Source organism: Gadus macrocephalus, chromosome 1 (genome assembly GCF_031168955.1).
Source record: "Gadus macrocephalus chromosome 1, ASM3116895v1".
NCBI classification, from domain to species: Eukaryota; Metazoa; Chordata; class Actinopteri; order Gadiformes; family Gadidae; genus Gadus; species Gadus macrocephalus.
In genome coordinates, this window is record NC_082382.1 from 2,205,099 (window position 1) to 2,231,712 (window position 26,614).

The 26,614-nt window shown below is 43.9% G+C and overlaps 1 protein-coding gene across 1 annotated transcript in view; it reads left to right on the plus strand.

The window, feature by feature from the left end:
* The window catches only part of LOC132460055 (acidic mammalian chitinase-like), a 2,772-nt gene extending 564 nt beyond the window's left edge, over positions 1 to 2,208 (plus strand). Inside the window, exons 2-8 of the mRNA XM_060055067.1 lie at positions 4 to 108; positions 244 to 368; positions 460 to 583; positions 1,048 to 1,230; positions 1,320 to 1,436; positions 1,584 to 1,716; positions 1,845 to 2,208. Coding sequence (XP_059911050.1) covers positions 4 to 108; positions 244 to 368; positions 460 to 583; positions 1,048 to 1,230; positions 1,320 to 1,436; positions 1,584 to 1,716; positions 1,845 to 2,095 — 1,038 coding nt within the window. The 3' untranslated portion in view covers positions 2,096 to 2,208. The remainder of the gene's footprint in view (positions 1 to 3; positions 109 to 243; positions 369 to 459; positions 584 to 1,047; positions 1,231 to 1,319; positions 1,437 to 1,583; positions 1,717 to 1,844) is intronic.
* Positions 2,209 to 26,614: the final 24,406 nt, after the last annotated feature.

A 26,614-nucleotide genomic window follows, 5' to 3' on the forward strand; every position in this document is an offset into this window, starting at 1 on the left:
AAGTTCTTGAGAACCTTTGGTTTTGATGGTTTGGACCTGGACTGGGAGTACCCGGGATCCCGTGGAAGTCCTCCAGAGGACAGGGAAAAGTTCACTCTGCTTTGTAGGGTGGGTAACCATTTACTTCAGTACACTTTCCTGATATATAGGTTAACAGTTCCTGCTATAGGGAACTACAATATATCTCTTATTTCCTTGTAGTTTAATTTGATGTATCATTTGATTACGTGAATGCATTTCCAGGAACTTGTGGCTGCCTACGCAGCTGAGGCCGCTGCCACCGGTAACAACCAGCTCATGCTGACTGCTGCTGTGTCTGCAGGGAAAGGAACCATTGATGCTGGATATGAGATCGCTGAGATTGCCAAGTCAGTTTTCTGGTTTTCATAGCATGCCTTTAAAACTGTATTTCTGGGCAAACTATCTTTTTAAACATTAACACCCTTACTCCCCCATCAGGGAGTTGGACTTCATCAATGTAATGACCTATGACTTCCATGGAACCTGGGAGACGTTCACTGGCCACAACAGCCCCCTCTTCCGTGGTTCCCAGGACCAAGGCGACCTCATCTACTTCAACACTGTAAGGGGGACATGATTGACAATAGGGAAAGTTACTTAAAGGTTGTATCAGTGATTGTAGGCCGAAACATAAATGATCACACCTGTCTGTTCTTTCCTCACGATCCGCTAGCTGCCCGCCCCGTAAGCAGGCCGTCAAATAACGCGTCTCTGTAGGCAGCCTATGCCCCGAGATCGCACACAAAAACAAATGGTACTGCCAACCACTCAAAACCAAACCAAATAGTATTCCAACTAATCACTGACAAGGGGTGGGTGTTGCGGGGTTTTGCGCTACGTTCATGATAGTTTTTACTGGATGCACGAAACGCAGAAGGGAGGGCCGAAGCGGGCTCTGTTTGTTTGGGATCTCGCCTCAAAACCGACAGAAATGACGTCACCCAACATTGCTGATACAACCTTTAACATTGACTGTAGCACAACCACAGTCAATCCCCTAATATTTTATTTTCAATTCCATGCAAGGACTATGCAATGAAGTACTGGAGGGACCAAGGTACACCAGTGGAGAAGCTGCATATGGGTTTTGCTACGTATGGTCGCACCTTCCGCCTGACATCGTCTAACACCGGTATCGGAGCCCCTGCCAGCGGCCCTGCTTCAGCCGGACCCTACACCCGTGAGGCTGGCTTCTGGGCCTACTACGAGGTGAGGGGTCTGGGTCGACAGTAGCAGCCAGTCTAAAGGTCAGAAAAAATGGACCAACACAGTGAATGGAGAGTGGTTACCTCTTTCAGATCTGCACCTTCCTGAAGGGCGCCACATTGGAATGGATTGAAGACCAGAAAGTCCCCTATGCTCACAAGAACAATGAGTGGGTGGGATTCGATACCAGGGAGAGCTATGAGACGAAGGTAGGCATGGGAGAAGCACTACATAATGTAGAACAAGATCACATAGATGTACTGAATATAAAATACAAAACATTCTATCACACAATCGAAATAAATCAAAATAGTCAAGTCGGTATCAAAAGCGTAATTATCTTCACCATTCCTCAGGTCCGCTACATGCAAGAGCAGAAGTTTGGCGGGGCCTTTGTGTGGGCCCTGGATCTGGACGACTTTAAAGGACATTTCTGTGGAGAGGGAATCCACCCTCTGCTGTCACATCTCCGCACTCTTCTCGATATTGGTATACGTCATGATTTCTTTTAACCTTTATATGTTTTCAATAAAAAAAAGTCTTACAAATATATTTCATGCAATATTTATGCATATTTGCTAATACCACTAACTGTTCATTCTTTTTTTGCCATTTAGAGTTGCCTCCCCTGCCCCCGACCACAACCCGTGACCCCAACAAACCCACCCCGACAACCACAGCCACCACCACCACCACCACCACCCACGCACCAGGATCAGGCTTCTGTAACGGAAAGCCCGATGGCCTGTATCCCCACGAAGAGGACAGAAACCTGTTCTACATGTGTGCACATGGAATCACTCACGTCCGTGCGTGTGGAACTGGCTCCGTCTTTGATGAAAAATGCAAGTGCTGCGTCTGGCCTTGAAATAGGGATGACTCTGAAAACAATACATTCTCAAGCTATTGAATGGCGTTCATTCTTTGTTGCAGTGTAATCGTTTTCCTAATATCATTCAATAAAAAATGCTTTGCAAAGTGTCCATGACTAGCTCATCCTCTAAATGTGTGGTTTGAGGTCATGAAGATAGTGCATAACTAGATAAATAACCTTACTCACTGGCAAGGCAGGCAAGGTATTCAACAGACTGAAAGGGAAACAGGACTCATCAACAGAATGGTTAAGTTGCAAACCAGTTTATTGTAGTGGTTGAGTAAAATGATACAGACTGATGGTGCTCCATGCTGACATGGAGGAGGTCTCCCTCAGTGTGTGGTGATGGCTTTTTTTCTCAAGTTAATAGGCTATAGTTAATAATAATAATAATAATAATAAATTTCATTTAGAGGCGCCTTTCAAGACACCCAAGGTCACCTTACAGAGCATATAGTCATCATACATTTTTTTAAAAAACAAGACATTGTGGAAAAAATAAATAAATAAATAAACATAAGCAATAAGAAATAAATAAAACAAAAACAAGACAAAACAAAACAAAACAAAAAAACAAAACAATCAAAACAGTGATCAGTTAGACGTTGTGTGCGAGTTTGAACAGGTGAGTTTTGAGTTGTGACTTGAAGGTTGTAATGGTGTCTGACTGTTTTATGTGTGGGGGGAGGGAGTTCCAGAGCCTGGGTGCTGAACAGCTGAATGACCGGGCACCCATTGTAGTGAGTCGTGATGTGGGGATACATAGTAGTCCAGCAGAGGTTGAGCGGAGGGAGCGGGAGGGAGTGTATTCTTGGAGGAGGTCGCAGAGATTACTGGGGGCTAGGTTGTGGAGAGCTTTGTAGGTGAGGAGTAGGGTTTTGTATTGGATACGGTAGTGTACTGGGAGCCAGTGAAGTTGAATGAGGACAGGGGTGATGTGGTCAGATGATTTGGTGCGGGTGATGATCCGGGCGGCTGAGTTCTGAATGATCTGCAGTCTGTTGATGAGTTTGGTGGGGAGTCCGGTGAGGAGGGCGTTGCAGTAGTCTATGCGTGATGTGACAAATGAGTGAACTAGGATTTCAGTGCTGGATTGGGTCAGTGATGGGCGGAGTCTGGCGATGTTGCGGAGGTGGAAGAATGCAGTCCGGGTGATGTTGTGAATATGGGGTGCGAATGAGAGGGTGTTGTCCAGGATGACGCCGAGGCTCTTGACTTTGGAGGAGAAGGGTACTGGGAATCCATCGATAATTATGAGTGGAGCTGGGGTGTGTTGTGATTTAGTGAGGGTGGATTTGGATCCGATGAGCAGGGCCTCGGTCTTGTTTCCATTGAGTTTCAGGAAGTTCCTGCTCAACCAGCTCCGGATCTCTTCCAGGCACGTGATGAGGGAGGTGGGGGGGATGGCAGTGGTGGGTTTGGTGGAGATGTAGACCTGTGTGTCGTCAGCGTAGCAGTGAAAATGGACCCCATGGTGACGGAGGAGTGTGCCCAGCGGGAGGAGGTAAGTGGTGAAGAGGAGTGGACCCAAGACTGACCCCTGGGGGACACCCAGTGAGACACCTGAACACCCAGACTTGTGGTTGCTTAGTTGAACAAATTGTTGACGGCCGGTAAGGTAGGATGTAAACCAGGAGAGTGCAGCACCAGTGATCCCAATACCAGCTAGGCGGTCAAGGAGCAGAGGGTGGGAGATGGTGTCGAATGCTGCGCTGAGATCGAGGAGGATGAGAATGGTGAGTAATCCAGAGTCGGCTGCAAGGAGGAGGTCGTTGGTGATTTTGACTAGGGCTGTTTCAGTGCTGTGTTTTGGACGGAAGCCAGATTGGAACGGTTCATGGAGATTGTTAATGTCGAGGTGGGACTGTAGTTGTGCGGCAACCACCCTTTCAAGTGTTTTGGAGATGAAAGGGAGATTGGAGATGGGCCGGTAATGGTTAAGGTCAGTTGGGTCAGCACCAGGTTTTTTCAGGATGGGAGTGATGGCAGCCAGCTTGAGAGTGGGGGGTACAGTACCAGTAGTGAGGGAGGAGTTAACTAAACAGTTAGTTTATTATCCAAAGTAAATATCCTTTCCTTTTATTACATTTTCAAATTAAGGAAAATGACATTTCTCTATATGATATAATGTGTTATATTTTCATAGCCTACACCGTAGGTTATTCTTGATATCATGAATGCACTGCTGTCCATGGAGCTGAGATAAGGCTGCTCTCTGTTCTGAGTGTCATAACACTGCAAAAATCCCCAACATTGTATGTTTTGTTATTAGTTGGTTGGGTATCGCATGGGACACGTGTTGAAAAACCAAGAGCTTGAAATGATCCTGCGACACGTCAACATGGGGTCAAAGTGCTTTATGAGCTTGGCATGAGGAAATGTTTGACATGGCCCCCGCGGTGCTGTAGCCAGCTGCTGAGCCAGACCAGAGGAGAGAGGTCAGGAGTGCAGAGCGGGTGACCGCTGGAAGGGATGTAGCTGGGCTCGCCAGTGGTCTCCAAATGGCTCTTTAGCTGGGCAGGTTGGAACCAAGTGAGCGGACAGCCTCACAGTAGTCTGCATGGCACCAGGAGCTGCTGCTTCGGGGATAAAGCCAGCGTCAGGTTAATCACAGTCTAGAGCGCCATGGAGCTCATTTCAATGCTATTCTGACACTGCTGTTTAAATCCAATCTGTGTGGGCAGTGTGCAAGCACCTTCTGAGCTCATGGTCCGAGGAACCATCTCTCCCATTGACTGTGGGCTTGGAATGCCCTTTGTGATTGGAAAATATGACAGGCTTGTGATTCAGATAACGTTTTAACCTTATACCCCGAGTTGTTTAATGCATACATTGGACCAACATTATCTTTATAGTTACCATGGTCACTGCTCATGCGGTTGACCGGTCGGCACGTAGAGCAGCTTTTTTCCTTGTTTTTTGTCTTTTACCCTACTTTTTGTCTCTTACCCTACTTCACGCATTGTGTAAAGAAATACTGGACAATTTTTTTCCATTTGCCTGTACGGTGCGTACTTTGTATCACTGTAAACATCATTGTAAACATCATTGTAAACAGTGATACTTTGTATCACTGTTTGTTTGTTTTTTAATCGCTACCTGGCCGAGGATAAGCTCCCTGGAGGACTAACTGTTTTTCTAACTGTTTTTTCCGGCTTGGATATCCGCGCATTCATATGGACTATTCTTTTGAAGAACTTGACTATTCTTCAAATGTGACTATTCTTCAAATGTGGATTATCTGTGAGTCTGTTTCTGCAAATCGGAACAATATTCCCGACGGCAAAATCACCTACACAAGAGACTTTTTGCTGCAGCTCAGACTCATCTCATCTCACCTGCACCACGGATACTTTTCCCGATGAAATGATCCGCAAAAATTCATCCAGCGTACACAATCAAAAAAAGGTAACTAGAAGGGGCAAGAAAAAAGGAGGAATTAAAGCTAGGCTTAAACGGGAGAAATTTTAACAACGGCCACTTCCGTCTATCATCTTGGCCAATGTGCGCTCCCTCCGCTACAAAATGGATGAGTTACAAGCCAACGTTAACCACATGCATGAATACAGAAGTGCCTCTATTCTTGCTTTCACCGAAACGTGGTTAAATAAGAACGATGAAGAAAGCACGACGCATATTGATGGCTTCGCACCCCCTCTCAGACTCGACCGGGACAGTGAGCGCACCGGTAAACAACATGGTGGCGGTGTGTGTCTCTATGTTAACACCCGCTGGTGCTCCACAGTTGTAGTGAGAGAGAAACTGTGCACCCCTGACATCGAGCTCCTGGCTGTCTCCCTACAACCCTTTTACCTCCCCAGAGAGTTTCCTCAACTTTTTATCATCCTGGCTTACATACACCCCAGAGCAAACGCAGTTACTGCCACTGAGCACATCAAAAGCTCATTAAATAGACTAGAACTAATCTCACCAGACTCCCCAAAATTCATCCTGGGTGATTTTAACCACTGCTCTCCTGATAAATCACTCAAAGGCTTTCAACAATATGTAACTTGCACCACTCGCCGTGGGAGGACACTGGATAAATGCTATGGCTCTGTACCAGATGCTTTCAGGTCCATAGCCCTCCCCCCTCTTGGCACTGCCGACCACGACACCATCCTGCTTGCTCCATCTTACATACCTGTCATAAGGAGGGCAAAGAAGGTTATTAAAAACATCAAGCAGTGGACTAGCCACAGCATCGAAGCGCTGCAAGGATGCTTTGAATCCACTGACTGGAATAACCTCCTAACCCCTTCAAATGACATGGAGGAGCAAGTGGACACCGTCTCATCTTACATCAACTTCTGTGTGGACAACATCATCCCCTCCAAAAACGGTCAGCATCTTCCCAAACAATAAGCCCTGGATTACAAAAGAACTGAAGGAAATTCTTAACAAGAAAAAAAGATTTTTCTTCACTGGCTCAGAGTCTGAAAAGAAGGAGGTCAACAGGGAAGTTAAGCACGCCATAAAAACTGCTAAGCTGAAGTACAAGAACAAGGTTGAGGAAAAATTCATCCAGGGGAACCTCCGCTCAGCCTGGCAGGGCCTCAAAACCATGGCTGCTGTTAACACCGTTGCTACCAACCACAAAACCATCCAGGTGGCGGGTAGTAGCTCTACATCTCTCCCTAACGACCTCAACTCCTTTTTCACCAGGTTTGAGACTGACGACTCCACCCAACTGGCAGATACATTAACAACACTGAAACCTGGTGACTCCACACTCACCTTTAAAACAGAGGAGGTGGTCAGAGCCCTCAGGAAGACCAGGGAGAACAGCTCTCCTGGCCCAGACAACATCAGTGGCCGCGTCCTGAGGTTCTGTGCTGAGCAGCTGGGGGGAGTGTTCCAAACCCTGTTTCAGAGATCCATGGACACTAGCACAGTCCCCCAGCTGTGGAAACACTCTATAGTCATCCCCATCCCGAAGAAAACCACCATCAACACTCTGAACGACCTCAGGCCCTCACTTCCCTGGTGATGAAGGCCATGGAGAGGGTTGTTAAAAAACACATCCTCACTGTAACCGACACCCTGATGGACTCACTACAGTATGCTTACCGCGCAGGCAGAGGTGTGGACGACGCAAAAGCATTCATCATTGACACTGTACACAAACATCTGGAGCGGCCCAACACATCAGCCAGACTCTTGTTTATAGACTTCTCCTCTGCATTCAATACACTACAGCCCCACATCCTGGCGAACAAACTCACCTCCTACTTCCATCTAGACGACCAGCTCATCCGGTGGATAATGGACTTTCTAACCGACAGGTCACAGAGAGTCCGGGTCAACAACACCTTCTCCGACCTCCGACACACCTCGACGGGCTCCCCTCAGGGCTGTGTGCTCTCACCTCTGCTCTTCATCCTCTATACAGATGACTGCAGATCCACACAGCCTCAGTGTCACCTGGTGAAGTACGCAGACGACACAGTTCTCCTGTCCCTGCTCTAAGGTCCTTCACAGCAGCATGGATCAGCTCTCCAGGAGTTTGTGGAGTGGTGCGACAGCTCATGCCTTGAGATGAACGTGAGTAAAACCAAAGAGATGGTGGTGACCTTTTCTAAGAGGCAGAGAGAGCTGGCCGCAGCATCCATCATCTCAATCCACGGGAGGCCGGTGGAGCTGGTGGAGGAATATAAATACCTGGGCACCATCTTCGACAGCCAGTTGAAATTCTCCTCCAACACTGAAGAGATCCTTAGGAAGTGTCATCAGCGGAAGTATCTCTTAAGGAAACTAAATTCCTTTGGAGTCAGCAAAAACATACTGCTTACTTTCTATTACTCCTTCATTGAAAGCATCTGTACATTTTCTATAACTTGCTGGTTCCACTCCATCACCCTCCAAAACAGAAACCGCCTGGAGAGTACGGCCAGAGTTTGCTCTAAAATAATTGGACTTTCAATAAGAACTCTCTCCTCCTTCCACGACCAGCAAACACTCCGGTTAGCCAAAAGAATTATGCAGGACCCCTCACACGCTCTACATACCGCCTTTGAGTGGCTCCCCTCAGGGCGCCGACTACGCTGCCTCGGCTGTAGGACACAGAGGAGAAAAGCAACCTTTGTTCCCAAGGCTGTTCACCTCCTCAACTCCTCCTAAACCCCCCACCCGGGCTTGTGCCCTCCCCACATGGACTGGTGAAGCCGTGTTTGTTTTTGTTTGTTTGTTTTTGTTTGTTTTTGTTTGGACATGGCCCTGTCCTTTGTGATGCTGCTGCTATGTGCCCTCAATTGCCCCCTGGGGACAAATAACGTTTTTTTTTAATTTGAATAGCAATAGCCATTTGCACTGTCAGGAGATAACTTTTTTTTTTTTTATACTTTATTTTTTAGAATCACCACGTGTCTGTACATTCAAATGTACACATGAAACAATGAGACAAAAAACACACCAACAACATTGACAACAAACTAGACACGCACATAAAGCAACATAAACAAACAAGCAAAACAAACAAACAACTACATTGACAACAAACTAGACACGCACATAAAGCAACATACACAAACAAGCAAAATAAACAAACAAACAAACAAAAAAAAAAAAAAAAAAGCAAGCAACGAGACAAGAGACACATAAAACAGATAGAGAAAAATAATTAATAAAAAAAAAATAAAAAAAAATAGACGAGTAGGATAATCACAGATATAGCATTATGATTAAGTTAATTATAGTAGGTTGACCACTTGGCCCATCTTAACTCATATACTTTGAGGTTTCCCCTCATTTTATATGTTATATACTCCATTTTGTGTACCTGCTGAGTGGTGTCCCTCCATTTTTCTATTGTGGGCAGGGTTTGGAGATTTGTTTTAAAGCGGTTATACGCAGCACTCTAAGCAAGTAGTTGTCTTTTTCCTCATGGGGTGTGTCTATGGTCTTTCCCAGCAGTATATAGTCTGTATTTAGCTCAACAGCACATCCTACAATGTGACAGATTTCTTTCTGTACCTTTTCCCAAAATATCTGCAATACAGGACATGACCAGAATATATGTTGTACGTTAGCGTATGATTCTCCACATTCCCTCCAGCAGTTTGTTGTGATTTTATTATTGTATTTAGCTTGCTGCACTGGTGTTATAAAGAATCGTGATTGTATTTTCCACGCATATTCTCTCCAATATGGCGATACAGTAGTTGCGTGAACATTCTGATTCATTTCCCTCCAGCTCTCCTCTGATATGCCTAAATTCAATTCTTCTTCCCATTTCAGTTTTGCTTTTGTGTCTTGATGTTCAGTTATTTTCCAGGATAGTATATACTGCCGAAATTTGATTTGGGACTTTGATTTTATCATAATTCTTTATCAAAAATTGTACTAACGGATGTATGTCTCTGCTGGTCTTGTTTTTAATTTCACTATTTTGAATATAGCTTCTTATTTGTAGAAATCGGAAGAAGTGGGAATGTGGCTAATCATACTCCTTGCTTAAAGATTCAAATGATTTGATCCCCTTTTCATTCAAGCACTGTCCAAAAATGATCAGTCCCTTTTGTGCCCAGATATCAAAGGCTTCATCAATTTTATTAGGCATGAATTCGGGATCTTCTTTTATCTCTCTCAGAGCCACCAAGTCTGTCTTTATTTCAACAGTGTTTTTAATTCTATAAAAAAAAAAAAATAATAATAATAATAATATATATGTTTGGATACGTTACGGAATAATATATATATATCTAATATATATATATATACACATATATATTTATTAATAAATGAAAATGTTAATGATTATTATGACTAAGGAATGTTAATTTCAATGAATGACGGAGAAGGGATGGGATTAAATAAGTGTAAACTTCTTCCCACCCCTTTACGAACATGTTACAATTATCAAGTATTTATCATTTATGTATCGAATTATGCTTTCTATTTTGTTTAACATCAATAATTTGTGTATGATATATATTTTTTGTTTTCTTTTACATGTTCGAAATAAATTTAAATCAAATCAAATCAATTCTGGCCCAGATTTCCAAAGTATTTCTGATTGATGTATTGTCTTTTACTGGTGCTTTTCGTTGGTATTTTGTACAAAAGGGAATAGTTTTTAATGGACCCTGACACATAAACATCTCTATTGTTCTCCACTTTGCTTCTGAATTATGATTTAACCAGGTTCGTATGTGCTGCATTTGTGCTGCCATATAATAGTATTTCAGGTTTGGGAGAGCAAGTCCTCCCTTCTCCTTTGCCATTTTCAAGGTTTTCATTTTAACCCTCGGTTTTTTATCATCCCATATAAATTTACCAATCATTGTATCCCAAATTTTAAAGGTATTTGTGCATAAATATAGTGGTATTGTCTGGAATAAAAACAAAAAACGGGGTAGTACATTCATTCAGACTGCATCTATTCTTCTACCCAAAGAGAATATAGCTGATCTCCACCTATTCATATCCTGTCTAATATGTGCCTCCAAACATTTATAATTCAGCTGGTACAATAGTTTGTTATTCTGTGGTAGTACAGTTCCCAGGTATTTAATTCTGTCCTAGATAATTACTCTTTAAATCGCTGTTTACTGGATCTCCTATAACCATTGCTTCACACTTCTGTATATTTAGTTTATATCCGGATACCTTACCATAGTTATCAATGACGCGCATTAGAGCTGGTAGTGATTGTTCTAAGTTTGTGAGATATAAAACCACGTCATCGGCATATAAAGCTAATTTATGAGTTTGCTCTGCTATTTTAACGCCCTCTATTTCATTAGTTTCTCTAATATATGCTGCCAGGGGTTCGATACAGATTGCAAAAATTAAAGGGGATAGGGGATCTCCTTGTCTTGTTCCTCGCTGTAGCTCGAAACTGTCAGACAGAGTCCCGTTGACTCTGATCTGTGCTTTTGAACTACTGTACATAGCTCGAAGCCATTTGATGAAGTTATCATGAAAGCCGAATTTACTGCAAGTTTCGAATATAAAGGGCCATGACACCCTATCAAAAGCCTTCTCGGCATCCAGAGTGAGAATCAGCGTTTGGGTATTAATTTCCTTTGAGAAGTCTATTATATTCAATGTTCGTCTTACACTGTCTGCTAAATATCTATCTGGAATGAAGCCAGTCTGGTCCGGATCTATGATAAGTGAGATAATCTTTGTTAATCTATTTGCTATAATGCTACTTAGTAGCTTCTGGTCCACATTTAATAAGTTTATTGGTCTATAGGATCCACAACTTGTAGGGTCTTTCCCTTCTTTATGTATGACTGACTATGGAGTTGCACCACGTATTTGCCCATTGACTGTGATCTAATGCCCAATTGAAGGCTTTCTCCAAAACTGGCAATAACTCTTTACTAAATTCAGAAAAAAATTCTCCTGTAAATCCATCATTTCCTGGGCATTTTCCCCGTCTCAACTTTTTTATCACCACCATGATCTCTTCTGGGGTAATCGGTACGATCAAGTTTGCATTTTGTACTTCAGTTACTTGTGGTAAGCTTATTCCAGATAGGTATTCTTTAACTTCATTTTGCCGACATAAATTATTGTCTGAACTATACAGTTGTGCATAATAGTTTGCAAATTCTCGTGCAATATCACTCTTGCCTTTAACAATTGCTCCCCTTGTTTGATTTTTAATTGCTACTATATTTGATTTTTCCTGTTGTTTTTTTAATTTATTTTTAAGTTTTTCATTGCTTTTGCCCCACTGTCATAGTATTTCTGTTTTGTAAAAATCAGAGCTTTTTCTGCTTCCATAGTCAATAGCCTATCCAGTTCATTTCTAAGCTTATTTAGAGATTTCAAATCAGAGCTACATCCTGTCTCCTTATGCTTAAATTCAAATGTCTTAATTGATCGCTCTAGTTCCTTTGTTCTTTTCTCCCTTTCTTTCTTTTTATATGAGGCAAAAGATATAATTTCCCCTCTCAGAACAGCTTTCATTCCCTCCCACAATATAACTGGGTCTACTTCCCCAGTGTCATTGATCTCTAAGTAGTTTTTGATGGCTGATTTTATTTTAGTCTTAAAGTCATCTATTTGCAGTAGGGAGTTATTTAACCTCCATGTTTTCTGGCCACTCTCTAGGTCAAGGTTTAGTTTTAGAGATATCAGTGCATGATCAGACAGCATAATTTCACCTATGTGGCATTCTGTGACCATTGATATGTGGTTCTTAAACATGAAGAAGTAATCCAGCCTTGAATATTTACAAGATACTTTTGAAAAAAAGGTGTAGTCTCTCTCTTTCGGGTGGAGGGCTCTCCACACATCTGTCAACCCTATTTCCTTTACGGCTCCTCTCATTATTTTAGCTGCCTGATTTGAACTATGTTGTCTGGCACTCTGTGTGTCCTTACTTGGGTCCATTATGAGGTTAAAGTCTCCTGCTGCAATAGTGACTCCTTGACTTTCCAGTACTATACTTTCAACAACCTTTTTAATTAAATCTGGACCTTCTTCCGGAGGGTTGTAAATATTCATAAGTGAAACCATAACATCTTCAATCATTCCCATGACCATTATGTATCTACCTTCTTTATCAGCAATTACTTTCAATATAAAACCTATTTGTGGCATTATCAAGACAGCAACCCCTCTTCTACACGATCTATGTGAGGAGTAATATACCTGGGCCTTTGTAAGTTTCTTAAGCTTTTCATGTTCTGATTTCACTAGGTGTGTCTCCTGTAGAAAAATGATATCCCCTTTTTCTTTTTTAAGTTTTTCTAATAGTTTCTTACGCTTAATTGGGTTGTTGATACCATTCACATTATATGAGATTACATTTAAAACTTTCATATATTCAGAGAGGGGTTTGAAAAGTGCAATTCATTATCCTTTTTTACATCTTCCTTGTTATTGGTTAATACATCCTTGGTCCTACTATTTTTCAACTCATTGTGATTAACCATACAAAGTGAACAACACATAAATCCCATTAACAAAACACCCAACAAAAACCTGACTTCCAAAGGTAGCAGTCTCTACAAGACTGCCTGTAGATTGATGATTCCCAAAGAAAATATAGGAATCTGGGGTCTCCACTATGCTTTGCCCCAGTTGAAAAAGTAACAGCAGCTTAATCAACACAAGCTGCATCATTTATATCACTGTGAGTACCCGTTCCCCCCCCCCCCCTCTATAACATACTTCCCCGTGTCTTACTGAGGTGGATTTCAATTTCCATACACGCATTTCATACAGAAGAGAAGATATAGGAAAAAAAAAAAAAAAAAAAAAACAGTTCATGTCCTTGTCCTTTCTTCATCATTATGTTCCCAGGTCATGTGTGTGTGTGTGTGTATGTGTGTACATGATGCACGTATGTGTGTTTATGTGCGCGCGCACGTGTGTCTTAGTCAATATGGGTATTTGTGTGTAGTTTAGGACAAATTCAGTCACAGTACCTTTAATGTTCAACGTTTGTGTGTTCCTCTCAACTCCTTCAGCAGGTCTTCAGCAGTCTTATATTCTCCTCTCTGCCTCCTGCGCTCTTCGAACGATACTGCAGCAGGTGCATCTCCGGCTTGTGCCCTGGCTCCCTGGTCTCCTTGTAGATGTTGAACTCCGCTGGTAATGCCCCGTGCGTGAAGAGCTGCCGCGGCCTCCCTCGCTGAGTTGTACGTCTGCGATCCCTCGTTGTCAAAAACGTTTAGCTTTGATGGGTAGATAATATGTGATTTCACCCCTTTCTCTCGTAGCTCTTTCCTTATTGGGGCATACAGGCTTCTCTCTTTTTGGATTTTAGAAGAATAGTCTTGATCGAAGAAGATCCGGCTGTCCTCATAACTTTTGTCCTCTTGGCCCACCGTGGGCCAAGAGGACAAAAGTTATGAGGACATAACATGACCTCTGTGAACGTACCGGAGCGCAAGTCCATTCCACCTTCTTCCAAATAAGCAACTGCTAATTTCTCATGGGGAAAGTTCAAGCAAATTTCGAAAATAACATAGCTTTAGGGGGGTTATGTCGGAGAGAATTGTCACAGCCGCATAATCCGCGTCTGCTCAACCGGAAGTTGACCGGAATCAACTTTTTTGATTGGACCCATCAATATTTTAGAAATGTACTAACTTTGTAAATAAACAGTATTGTCACGACCCCACTGGTATCTAGGGAAACCGGCTCTCTGTCTAGGCAGGAGTCGAGACACATAAGTGGTATAACCACAGCTGGTAGGCAACTAGCTTCCGGGGCACGTGTGCAGTGACTCACCTGGGTTCCTGGTGAGCGCTGGTCCTTCTCTCTCTTGCTATGGAGATAGCCCAAGCATTGGGGTGAACGGTAGCTGTCTCATTCAGTTATTGTTTTACATACTTAGACAAACACTTGAAAAACAAAGACGGTGAAGGGGCAGTCACGTTCCCCCGTTGGACTCCTTAGCTCTGGTGTGTACTGGCATATAGGTGAATGGCTTTTCAAAGTCTTATCCTGCTGGGGTGTAACCACTGGCCACCATGCTGTGTATATCCCCCATCTTGGATCCCCCAGGTGACCACAATCAACCAATCAAGGGAGCCACTCCCACCGTTACCATGACCACCAGTTACCAACCAGCTTAACCTTACCCAACAGTAGGATCGTGACATTCCTCCCCCCATAAACAAAACAAAAACACCACAATTATTTATTTATTTTTCACCTATCCTTTTGTGTGTTTTTTTTTCCTAATCTTACATTTTATTTTTACATTTCCCCAAAAATAACTTCTAACCTAAAATAGAACTCAACCATTATGTTGAAAACATGAGGATCTTGTAAATAACAAGAGAACCCACCAACTTCTTACATGGAGGGAGCCTGTATGGATGCTGTTTCACAGGGTCAGCTTACCCTGTATCCACATATTGTACCGCCCTATGTGTGCTACCGGGAGTATCTCTGAAAAGCGAAGGGAAAAGGTCAATCAGACGCAGTACATCCCCCCGCTGGGAATCAGTAAGGTACCCCAACTTCCCTTCCAACTCGGCACCAGCCTGGGTATTATACAACCTAGCATTAACCACGTCAGGGGACGAGTCCACATCACTAAGCTCCTCTGTACTTTCTGGGAGGTCTCTCTGAACACAAGTCACTACTGCCTCAGTTACCTCTCCCTTATAAGCTGTCATGGCATTAATGTGACAGTCGGGTCTTAGACCGCCTCTCTGGGGTACCAACAACGTTGTTGAGGTCCCCGACCTTCGTGCTCCTAAAACTAAGACCAAATCACCTGGATCAAAAACGCGGCACACCACCTTGCGGTCATACCTGGCCTTCATGCAAGCTTTAGCCCCAGCTAAATTTTTGGAGGCAACCTCACACGCCAACTGTAGTCGACCCCGCATTATTGAAACATAATCTAGCACATCACCGGGAGGTGCTGGCCGAATAATTTTCTCCCGCAAGAGCTGTAATGGCCCACGAACTTCGTGTCCAAAAACTAATTCAAATGGGCTAAAACCCAAGGATTCAGTGGGGGCGACCCTAACTGTGAACAACAGAAACGGGATGGCCTCATCCCACTCTTTAGGTTGACTCTCAACGAAGGCCCGTATCATGGTCTTTAAGGTTCCATGAAACCGTTCAATGGCCCCCTGAGACTGTGGGTGATAGGGTGAAGAATGCTTGACCACCACATTCAACTCGGACAAAACCTGATGAAAAAGTTTGGCTGTAAAGTTGGAGCCCCTATCAGATTGAATAGAGCGGGGCAAACCAACCCATGCAAAGAACTTAAGCAAATGTTCCACGATTACTTTTGTCTTAATGTTACGTAGCGGAATAGCTTCCGGATACCTTGTGGCGGTATCCAATATAGTCAACAGGTATTCGTTTCCCTTCTTGGTTTTCGGTAAGGGCCCTACACAGTCAATCATTATCTCAGCAAAGGGCTCCCGTACCACGGGTAAAGGTTGTAAAGGAGAAACTGGCGGCTTACTGCCCTGTTTCCCCACCACCTGACAGGTATGGCACCGACGACAAAACTCCTTTACGTCCTAGCGTAACCCTGGCCAATAAAATTGCCTGCTTACCTTGGCTAGGGTCTTTTTAAAACCCAAATGACCCCCGAATAAAGGGCCATGTGCCATGTGGAGCACTTCTCCATGGTAAGACTGTGGTAGCACAATCTGTTCATAACTGGCCCAGTCCTCACTAGCAGGTCTACTGGCTGGCCTCCATTTCCTAAACAGAATCCCCTTTCTCACAAAGTAACCTGTTGCCACGTCGTCACTCTATAGCAGACATTGCCACTTTAACTGCATACTCGAGGGAAGGATCCTCCTTCTGCTCCTGAACAAACGTGGGTTGGCTTACCTCTGAAGCCCTAGACATCTCAGAATGGCTAACAACCCCTCTGGCATCTGACTGCAACATCATCACCACCGACTTCAGATGACAACACCACCTCTGTCACCTCAGCACTCCGTAAACTCTGGGACGTCCCTATTTCGGCAGCTATATCACTGATAGGCTCTCTGACACCCTTTAGAACGCCAGAGGTCAACCACTGAGGGAAGACAGTGTCACACAGATCCACCATTGGCCCCTCATCAACCAAGGGTGATGACAGGGCACCGGGAGCTGGTGCACCGACAGCTAGCTTTTCCCTAGCCTGAGCTCGAGTGACCACACATGAGGTAAAAAGCTCTTTAAACGCTGCCTCCATCTCCTTCATTTCAACCGGGTAGACTGGGCAGTCTGCAACCTCTGGGTTGACCCTAGTCCCTGCTATGTCGTTTCCCAGCAGCAAATCAATACCCCTCACTGGGAGATTGTTCACCTCAGCAACCTCAACACATGCTGAAACTAACTCTGATTTGAGATATATATGGTAGATAGGTGCATGCACGTAGCCACCACCTAAACCATGCACCAATACATATCTGCCTGTGAATGAGGCAGGTGGAATATCCACCACCCCTTTACACAACAGGGTTTGAACTGCCCCCGTGTCACGCAGTATTGTTACTGGCACCTCTCAAACTGCCTGTCAACCCTAACCATCCCTGCTATCTGGAGAAAGGCCCATGTGGCTGCTATCCTCAAACCCAAGAAATCTGCTGAAGATCAGAAGAGCTACAGGCCAATCTCATTGCTCTGTATACCATACAAGTTGATGGAGAGAATAATCCTGGCGCGTATCAATGACATCGTGGAGGCAAACCTCCCACAAGCCCAGGCAGGATTCCGCAAAGGAAGATCAACGACAGATCAAATAGTCAGATTAGTCAACGACATAGAAGGAGCGTTTCAGAAGAAAGCGAAGGTTGAAGTTGCCTACATCGACCTCACAGCTGCCTATGACACCGTGTGGCACCGTGGTCTTTATTTTAAGCTACTACAAATGATCCCTGACGTGAAGCTTGTGAAGTTTATTATGCTTATGCTCCAGAACCGATCATTCTATGTTACGACCTCAAGCGGTGAGCGAAGTAGAAATCGCCAGCTCCGAAATGGCTTACCACAGGGATCTGTGCTTGCTCCCATTCTCTTTAACATCTACACTGCGGACTATCCCGCCACCTCTTCACTAAAGTACCTCTATGCGGACGACAGCGCAATTGCAGCCCAAGCCAAAACATACGAGGAGATCCAGAGCATCCTAGAGGCTGACATCTCTACTCTCTGCAACTACTTCCGCCTCTGGCACCTGAAAGTAAGCGAGTCTAAGACTGTCTGTTCGGTCTACCACCTGTCAACCCGACTTGCCAAAAAGGAGCTAGAAGTGAGAATGGAGGGCAAGAAGTTAAGATTCGACCCTGCACCCGTCTACCTGGGTGTCACCCTTGATCGCAGCTTAACCTTTGGGCCTCACCTGAAGAACGCTGCAAACAAAACATCCAAGCGCGTCAACCTAATAAGGAAACTCTGCGGCCTAGACTGGGGAGCCAGTTTTAAAACACTGCGCACATCAGTCCTCGCACTTTTGTATTCCACTGCTGAGTATGCCGCAGCGGCCTGGTCTCACAGTGTCCACATCAAATCAGTCGATGTTGGACTCAACGAAGCTATGCGCATCATCTCAGGCACCATGAAACCAACTCCAAGAGAGATGCTACCTGTACTATCCGGAGTCCATCCACCAAAAGTAAGGCGCGACTTCCAGATCCTCAAGCTTGCGGAGAAGGCACTCCAGCCTGGCGGAAATAACATCATCCCAGCACCGCAGAACACACCCCAAAGGATCACGAGGCAACACTTCGCCACTAGAGCTGCGGATCTCTTAAGGTCTGGCCCTGTCTCTGAGACATGGATGGACATGAGGTGGCAAGATTAATGGAAGGACGCAAACACCAACCTGCACGCCTTCGTCGCCACCCCTTCACCAACTCCACCTGGACATACTCTCCTGCGGAAGGCATGGGTTCGGCTCAACCGCCTCCGAACAGGCTGGGGGAGAACCCAGTCCTTCCAGAAAATGACCGGATCAAGCCCCTCAGACACCTGCCAATGTGGGGCTACCCAGACGGTCTCACACATAATCAACGAGTGCCCGACCTTTGGCGCCCCACATGGCCGTAGAGGCCTGATACAGCTGGACGGAAAGACACTGAACTGGCTGCTGAATGTAGCAATCCCTGTGTGATAGTTCCAAAGGAAATTACACGAAAGAAGAAGAAGAAGACTGGCACCTGAAGACCCTCCTGAGACACTGCCACTGTCCCTTCCGAAGTGAACCCTTCATAAACCTCCAGGTCACTGGTAATACCGCTGCCAGAAGACACCAGTGCCACCGGCCTACCTGAGCTCTCAAACCGGGACCTCAGACCAGGACATTGATTCTTCTTCTGCCCCTTCTTATTGCACCGGAAACACAGCATTTCCAAAGGGGATGTATAGCCTCGACCAAGAGATTGGGCACTCCTTGACTGCTGTTCACCACTAAATGAGTCAACTGGCCTTCTCCTGCCTACTTCACTTGTGGACCTCTTGCCATGAATCACTTCATAGTTATCTGCAAGCTCAGCCGCTTCTCGTGGAGATTTCACTGCCCGTTCATTAAGATAAATTTCTACTTCCCTGGAAACACTAGCTTTAAACTGTTCCAACAAGACTAAGGCCCTTAGCTCTGAATAATCAAAGGCTTCCCCGGAGTTAAGCCAGCTATCAATAGCTATTTCCTGGTTCCGCCAGAAGTCTAGATAGGTTTTGCCAGGCTGCCGCCTTAGCTCCCTAAACCTAAGCCTATAGGCTTCAGGCACACTTCCATAGGCCTCCAACACAGCCTTCCTGAGTGAATCATACTCCAGACCCAACCGACAGTCTAGAGCAGCTACCGCCCTCTGTGTTTTACCAGTCATTACACTCTGTACAAGCAGAGGCCACTTTTCCTCTGGCCACACATTCTCTTTGGCCACTGTTACGTATTTTAAGAATCTAAGCTACCCACACATAGACCCAATGAAGCAGGACCAAACATATAAGCCGTAAATACCATACATAGCCACAAGGGGAGCAAGATCTTACTGAAGGCTGTAATAAATACTTTAGCCACAGAAGGCAGCACCACAGACCAGGCGAGAAAGCCGAGGGTTACCTCACATCGGCTCCCCCCACTACTTCCGGACCGCGCTGTTCAGACCATAAAAGCCTACAGATCGAACATTATCGTGAGAAACTCCCGGTAGCTATTGGACAGGGTTAGGTCTATTGATCAGCTAGGAGTCGCTCAGCACGTGTTTAGAATACATCTTCAATCTCTCTTTGCTTCAGAGTATCAGTTTACCATACCGAAAATACTTTAAACAAATAAAGTCTCTTTAAAGCTATTCCTTTGGATTCGATCACTTTCCTTGAAGAACTCAGCAGGTCTGTAGATCAATCCTGCAACCAAAGAAGTTCATACATTTTATTCATATGCCAAATATGTACCATATTTTATAACAGTTTTAACCACCTGATTAAATGTTATAGGATATAAGCATCACACTGACTTTGGTTTAGTGCTAGTCCTTTATATGGTATAGAAAATGTAATATTTACATACATCAAAAACATCAATGTCAAGTTAATGCGAAAAACCTACTCATCCACAGGTCCTTCAAGATGATGTGTTGATACAGGAGACTGATTTTGTGTCTCTTGTTCGTCAAGATGAATGATTGGTTCCTGGGCAGGTGAAGGAGGGAGTGATGGTTCTTCAACAGTCAGGATTTCTTGCGGTTGTGAGATCAGAGTGAGCGATGGCTGGATAGAGTTCTCAGATGGCAGTGGCTGGGTGGAGGGCTCAGACAGCGACGACTGACCAGGAGATGTATGGTTTAGGGCATGAGCGCCATCATTTCGTTGACCCGAGACAATTTCCTGAAGACAAACATGCATGAGCTTGCACAAAACAAAACACAATCTTTTTTTCCGTTTGAGACAGGAAATACAATGCAATATACATTTACCTGTACATGCTGATTTGAAAACCAAAGTACGTATAGCGTTGAGGATGGTTTTATGCCATGATCGATTATTGACCCGGCAGAACTGCTCTCAATTGATCTTGATGATGTGGCTTCTTGTACCACAAAGATTTCACTGGCACCATCATCTTGTCCCACAAAGTCAAACACAGCCTAAAAAGATGTGAAACAGTGTTACACCAGTGACATTTTACAACCCACTGCGAAGACACTTGATATTTTCTCAAGCTGAACACACATCACCTGAATTGGCTCAGACAAGCTGAATTTCCTCATGCTGATGTGTCCATCTGGATATTTAAATTTGATCCACACCCCATCAGAGGGTACCTCACATGCAGATAGACGCTGACGTCTTGCTTCAATAGCCGGAAATGTTATTGCTCTCATTAAAAAGAAAAATCAAATGAATCTTTGGCTAGTTCATTTATCAAACTAATATTACAAACAAACCTTTTGACGCCTTTCCTCACAGGCCTGATAGGCTAGTTTCTTCCTCTCCTATTAAAAAGACCTCATTAAAAGTATTTATGCATTCTGTAATAGCATGTAAAACATAGAAAATAATAACTTGGAAATATTACCTTCTCCTGATCCACCAACACATTTTCATTATATTCCTGGTCTTGCTGGGAACGTATTGCTCGCCATTCTTGAAGAGCCTAAAGTAAAACATCAAAAATGGCATTTCTCACAAATCACCATCAAATAGTACATATACATACATTGAACAAATACTTAGAATAGATTCTATAATGTCAAAATTAGTTACCTGATTTGCAACCACACTTTGAGCTTGGGTACTCTCAGCCAAAGTGGCGGTCTCATCTTGTACTGGAGCAATTGAGAGTGGTGGGAATGAATCCATGGATATGGCAGAGGATGTGGATGCCACCTGGTAGTACACAGAAAATCCAAATGATATCTCCCTCAACACACACTCTTAGTGGAAACAAAATACATCATTAGAAAATATCCACAAGTAGAAAAAAATACATCAGTACAAAAACTCGCCTGGGGAATGTAACTGCTCAAACATCAGTATAAATAAATACATTTGAATACATATTAGAAAAAGACAAAAAAACACTTTATATTTGACACTCATCACTACAAAGTGCATAGTGAACTTAGATGTGCAATCATTTTAATACAGAACTGATCTGAAACCACATTTTCCTTAGCCACCTGTGAGGTCTCATCTGCTGCTGGAGCTGCAGAGAGTGGTGGGAATGAATTCTGTGACAGGGCTGAGGGTTGTGAGGTTTCCTGAGGTCAGAGAGGGTAACTTCAGTTACAGGCAGACATTACAGTTAACACATTTGATTGTAGTATATTATTATTATAACTGTCGAGGTAAAAATCACAAACAGCCTATTTACAAGAACCTCAAAATAATAGGTTACGAAGGGGAAACTAACTTCAGCACTGTAGTGTAGTATGATAAATCCCTGTGTATACAATTCCATACCAGCAAGACAGTGGCTCGTGTCACGATGTAAAGTCTGCTTTTGCCAACAGCTGTTTTTAGTTCCCTCACAGAACTAACATTCAATATCTTGATTTTGCGTCCTTTGCCTGTTCTTGCTAATTCAAACCCAACCAAATTTAAGCTTATGCGAGAGTAGCTGTGACAAACAAAGCTGTTTAATTCCGCTAGACTCCAGTTTAACCCAAACTTCGAGTTTGTGCCGCTGTCTGCTGAATCTTGCACAGGTTCTCCTAAAAATGGAAATGTAAACATCAGTATAATCCGTTTCTAGTGGCAAAATAACAGCCATTCGTTGCTAATAATATACACAAGATATTTCAGGAATCCTAGCAAACTGTCCTTAGAGATCTTGCCCAGACTCCTACAATGTTCGAGAAGACAGTTTCAAAGACGATAAATTCCACAAACCAAGGCTTCCAAACTGTGTTGTCATATTTTCAGAGATAATCATAGTGTTGCCAACCACCAACGTAGACCTGTATGACTGCCACAGTTAACCTATGATAAGTTGTGCTTCTACAAAGTTTAAAGCTAAACAAAATGTGCATATGAAAAGAAAGCCTGGTTTCACTCCCAAGGGCATCACACAGTTAGCCTGGCTCCGCCCGCCTAAGTACTTCCGCTCAATTTGAATTTCCCTTCAGTACTAGGTCTGGACCTGCTGTATGTAATTTGGTTTTCTGGTGCCGCCACAGCGGCCGCCAATCAGCGAACAGAGGGCGTGTCTGAGAACAATGACGATAAAGTCGTACGCCAGTTTGAGTTGTTGTTGTAGGTCGGTAGTTGATTTACAATGTGCAATTTTTCCCTGATAAATTAAATTCGACGAACAAAACCTGCAGCTGTCATTGACGGACATTTTCGTGCAGACGCGCAAGGTGTTTGGTTTGTGTACAACCTGCGCGTGATTCCCGGCGCATGACATACGTCACAACCAAACGTTAGCGATTGGTTATGGCAGATCCAGAGTGGCACTGGGCAGATCCAATCATTTTAAACTTCAACAGACACCCGCCTTCAAGTGAGTTAACGTTTGTCAATTGATTAGGTCCAGACTCTCTGTACAAATGAAATGAAGTGAAGTGAAGTACGCGAGTCTGGTAGAACCAGGCTATCACACAGTTGAGCCTCTGAGCATAATATGTGAAAGAACATTAACATATGATGTAGCTGAGCCTCTGAATGCACCACCCAGATCCTCACACTAAGCATAACCACCATTGACTAACTTTAGATAGCTGATGCAAAATGATTCATTGGGTGATATTCCTGGACACTTTCAAAAATGATGCCTTGGCATGAGAAAGTGTTGGAAGGGCATAGGTGTATATATTAAAATGGCTACATGGAAACTTTTATGAAAATGCATTAAAGAGTAAACAGCTCTACAATATTTCTTTAAAACAAATGCTAAATGTATTTTAACAGTTCAATGTTTCCCAATGCATAGACAGTGTAACAAATGGGACCAGACAGGCTAAAGTTAACATAGAATTAAAAAAAGCTTGTTCCATAGTTTTCTTGGCAAGAAGGTTGGATAATAAGGTGTTAAAGTAAATAACACTCAATTCTTATGTGCTTCAATCTTACATTACCTAATCCAAGTTCAGCCAGTTCAGCAAGTGTTTTTGTTGGGGGCAGAAGATCACTATCTTACGGAGCCCCTTAGGTGACATGGAGGAGAAAAAAAAAATGAAGGGGAAAAAAAAAAAAACGTGTTCTGGGGACAAACACTAACTACAGTTTTGCGAGATCTTGAGTTTGTTTTGCGAGATCTCGAGTTTATTTTTGCGAGATCTTGACTTTGATTTGCGAGATCTCGAGTTTATTTTGCGAGATCTCGAGTTTGTTTTGCGAGATCTCGAGTTTGTTTTGCGAGATCTCGAGTTTGTTTTGCGAGATCTCGAGTTTGTTTTGCGAGATCTCTATGCCTACGAGGGGCGCTAGAGCCGGCTCGGAGAGGCACTGAAACAAGGCTGCAGTTTCATATATAACCAGCAGGAGGCGAACAACCACAAAAAAAAACAAGTTTATTTGGTTGCGCGCGAAATGCAGGCTAGGTTTTTGTGTTGGTGAAACAATAAGCAACAATGTCGTTTACGTTTGTTTGGTAAAAGTGATGGATAGACACATAGCACTTTATTTTGGGATGGGGCTCAAATACAATGACATTCAGTCGGCCTTAGACATGAGGCATGGTTACCGCATAAGCCTCAGACACCTTAAGAGGCGGATCGCCGGACTGGGGCTCAACCGCAGGACAGGCTACACGAATTTGGGTGTCTCGGTGGACTTCATCCAGGGCCAGCTACAACATTCGGGCCAGCTTCATGGCTACCGCTGGATGCATGAGAAGTGTCACCAACACGGACTACGGGTGAGGAAAGAGGACGTGCGGTTGATCCTGAAGGAACTGGACCCGAGAGGTGTCAGGCAAAGGCAGACGGGACGTCTCCGGCGTCGCCAGTACTTTGCCAGAGGCCCAAATTTCATTTGGCATTTGGACAGCTACGATAAACTGAAACCATACGGTATATGTATCAATGGATGCATCGATGGCTTCTCCAGAAAGTTAATCTGGCTAAACGCTTACACCACCAGCAGCGATCCTAGATTGATTGGGGGATACTACCATGAGGCAGTAGATCGTCTACAGGGCTGTCCCAGGGTTGTCCGAGGTGACCTGGGAACTGAAAACGGCCGTGTTAGTGCCTTTCAGCGTGCCCTTGTTGTCCCCACCCAGCCGGACACTCTTGACAGTTACTTGGGGGGTGCAAGCACCGCCAATCAAAGGATTGAATCCTGGTGGGGGTTTCTTCGGCGGCAGTGCGCGGAGTTCTGGATCGCATTATTCGGAGAGCTCAAGGACAACGGGCATTTCGGTGGGGGATTCTTGGACAAAAGTCTCATACAGTTCTGCTGCATGGGACTTATTCAGGTGAGTCAGTCTGAGGTGAGATGTGTGCATGTAGCCCTGTGTGTGGTGTGGTGTGATGTGCATGCCTTGAGAGATCATCGTGTGGTCCATCGTCCCTTTGACATTTACCTTTGGGGCATGTATCTGAATTGTCATTGTTTGAAAAGTTAAGTTAAAGTGCTTTAGCTAGTGGAAGAGTTGGCTGAGAACTGTGGAAGTAGCCTAAGTAATTATGTCTGTCTTAGTTTACATTCTCTGAATTGTAACGCGTTACACAACCTAGCATTGGCTACGTTTGACTTACTCTCGTCAATATAAGTACTCTATGCCTAGTATTCTAAAGATTTACACATTGTCCCAAAGGTTCGCAGACAAGGCCCAAATGGCCACTTGACTGAGCACCTCTTCCCAGAATTGTTTAGTTTCATAAATGTAGCCTGAATAGAAGAGTAACAGTGCAAGTGACCCGCTAACATAGACATTTTATTGGTAATGCCTTGCATTACTGCATGACATCAACATCTAATCTGCAATAGCTTTCTTTTGTAATGAGTTTCACCCAACACTGCCACTAGGCCTGGCATACTTGCCAGAGAGAACACACATGTTTATTACTATCGACTAAGCCTAAATTTGTATTATTTTTTAGACCGTTGATGTCTTACAAACTGGCCCTACATTGTTAAATCTGAGCATTTAGTTGTTCTCATTTCATGAATTTTACTACAAATGCTATTTACCTGTGTCTAAATAGTGAAATGACGTCTGTTGCTTGTGGTATGGATTTGGGGGCTTTAGGGGTGCTATGGGCTGACGGGTTAACTACGCTGCAATCTTTCCTAATTGTCACAATTTGTCTCACCAGGATGAATTAGATGACACGGCACAGACCTGGAACGCCCATACCATCAGGCCATCAAGAAATACTAATGTCCCTAGCGGCCGGCCTAATATCATGTATGCCATCCCACAACTGTATAATGTTAGAGACCACCTTTGTCCTGTTCAGAGTGAACATCTGGGTGTATGCAAGACTGAGTGCATCTTTCGAGAGCCCATTCCCTGTGATCGAGATGTTTATTCACTCTGCAATGATATCATGGTCGAATTACATCTGCATCTACCTGAGGATCCTTATCAGGCTGTTAACTTGTACATGCACTTGAGAGGTGTCATTACTACTGCTCTGCAAATGTGACCTACAGTATTCACACACCCACTGCCCTACCATTGGACTCACCTATAGTGCACCCCTGTCTGTAGATACCTGAATAAAACTGATATGTTCATGGACAACTTTTACCTTTACTGGACTCATTTTCTGGTTGAATAGTTGCACCTGGAGTTTTAAGTCTGGATTTCTCCCGCTCCACTAACAGTGGACACTCACCTGCAGCACACAAACCCTCCTACTGTCAGGCATGCAAACTGGCTCGGGGTGAAAAAGGTGAGAATGATGCGTGAGCTGAGAAAAACACAGACCCACTATAGGGTTCCAGGTTTATACTCCGGGGAGTTTTCTTTTACATATTTAATTACTTTTTTAATGTATTAGGGTTCGTCACAAGCTAAAAAAAATTACAGGACTGCGCACATTTACGAACAAAGCATTAATTTATTATGCGCAAGGGCAGCCCCAATAGGTACATAACTTATTACAAAGTTAAGAAAGAATATTGAGAAGAATAACAAGAGGTGGGAGGACAGGGCAATAGGAGTATGCCATTATT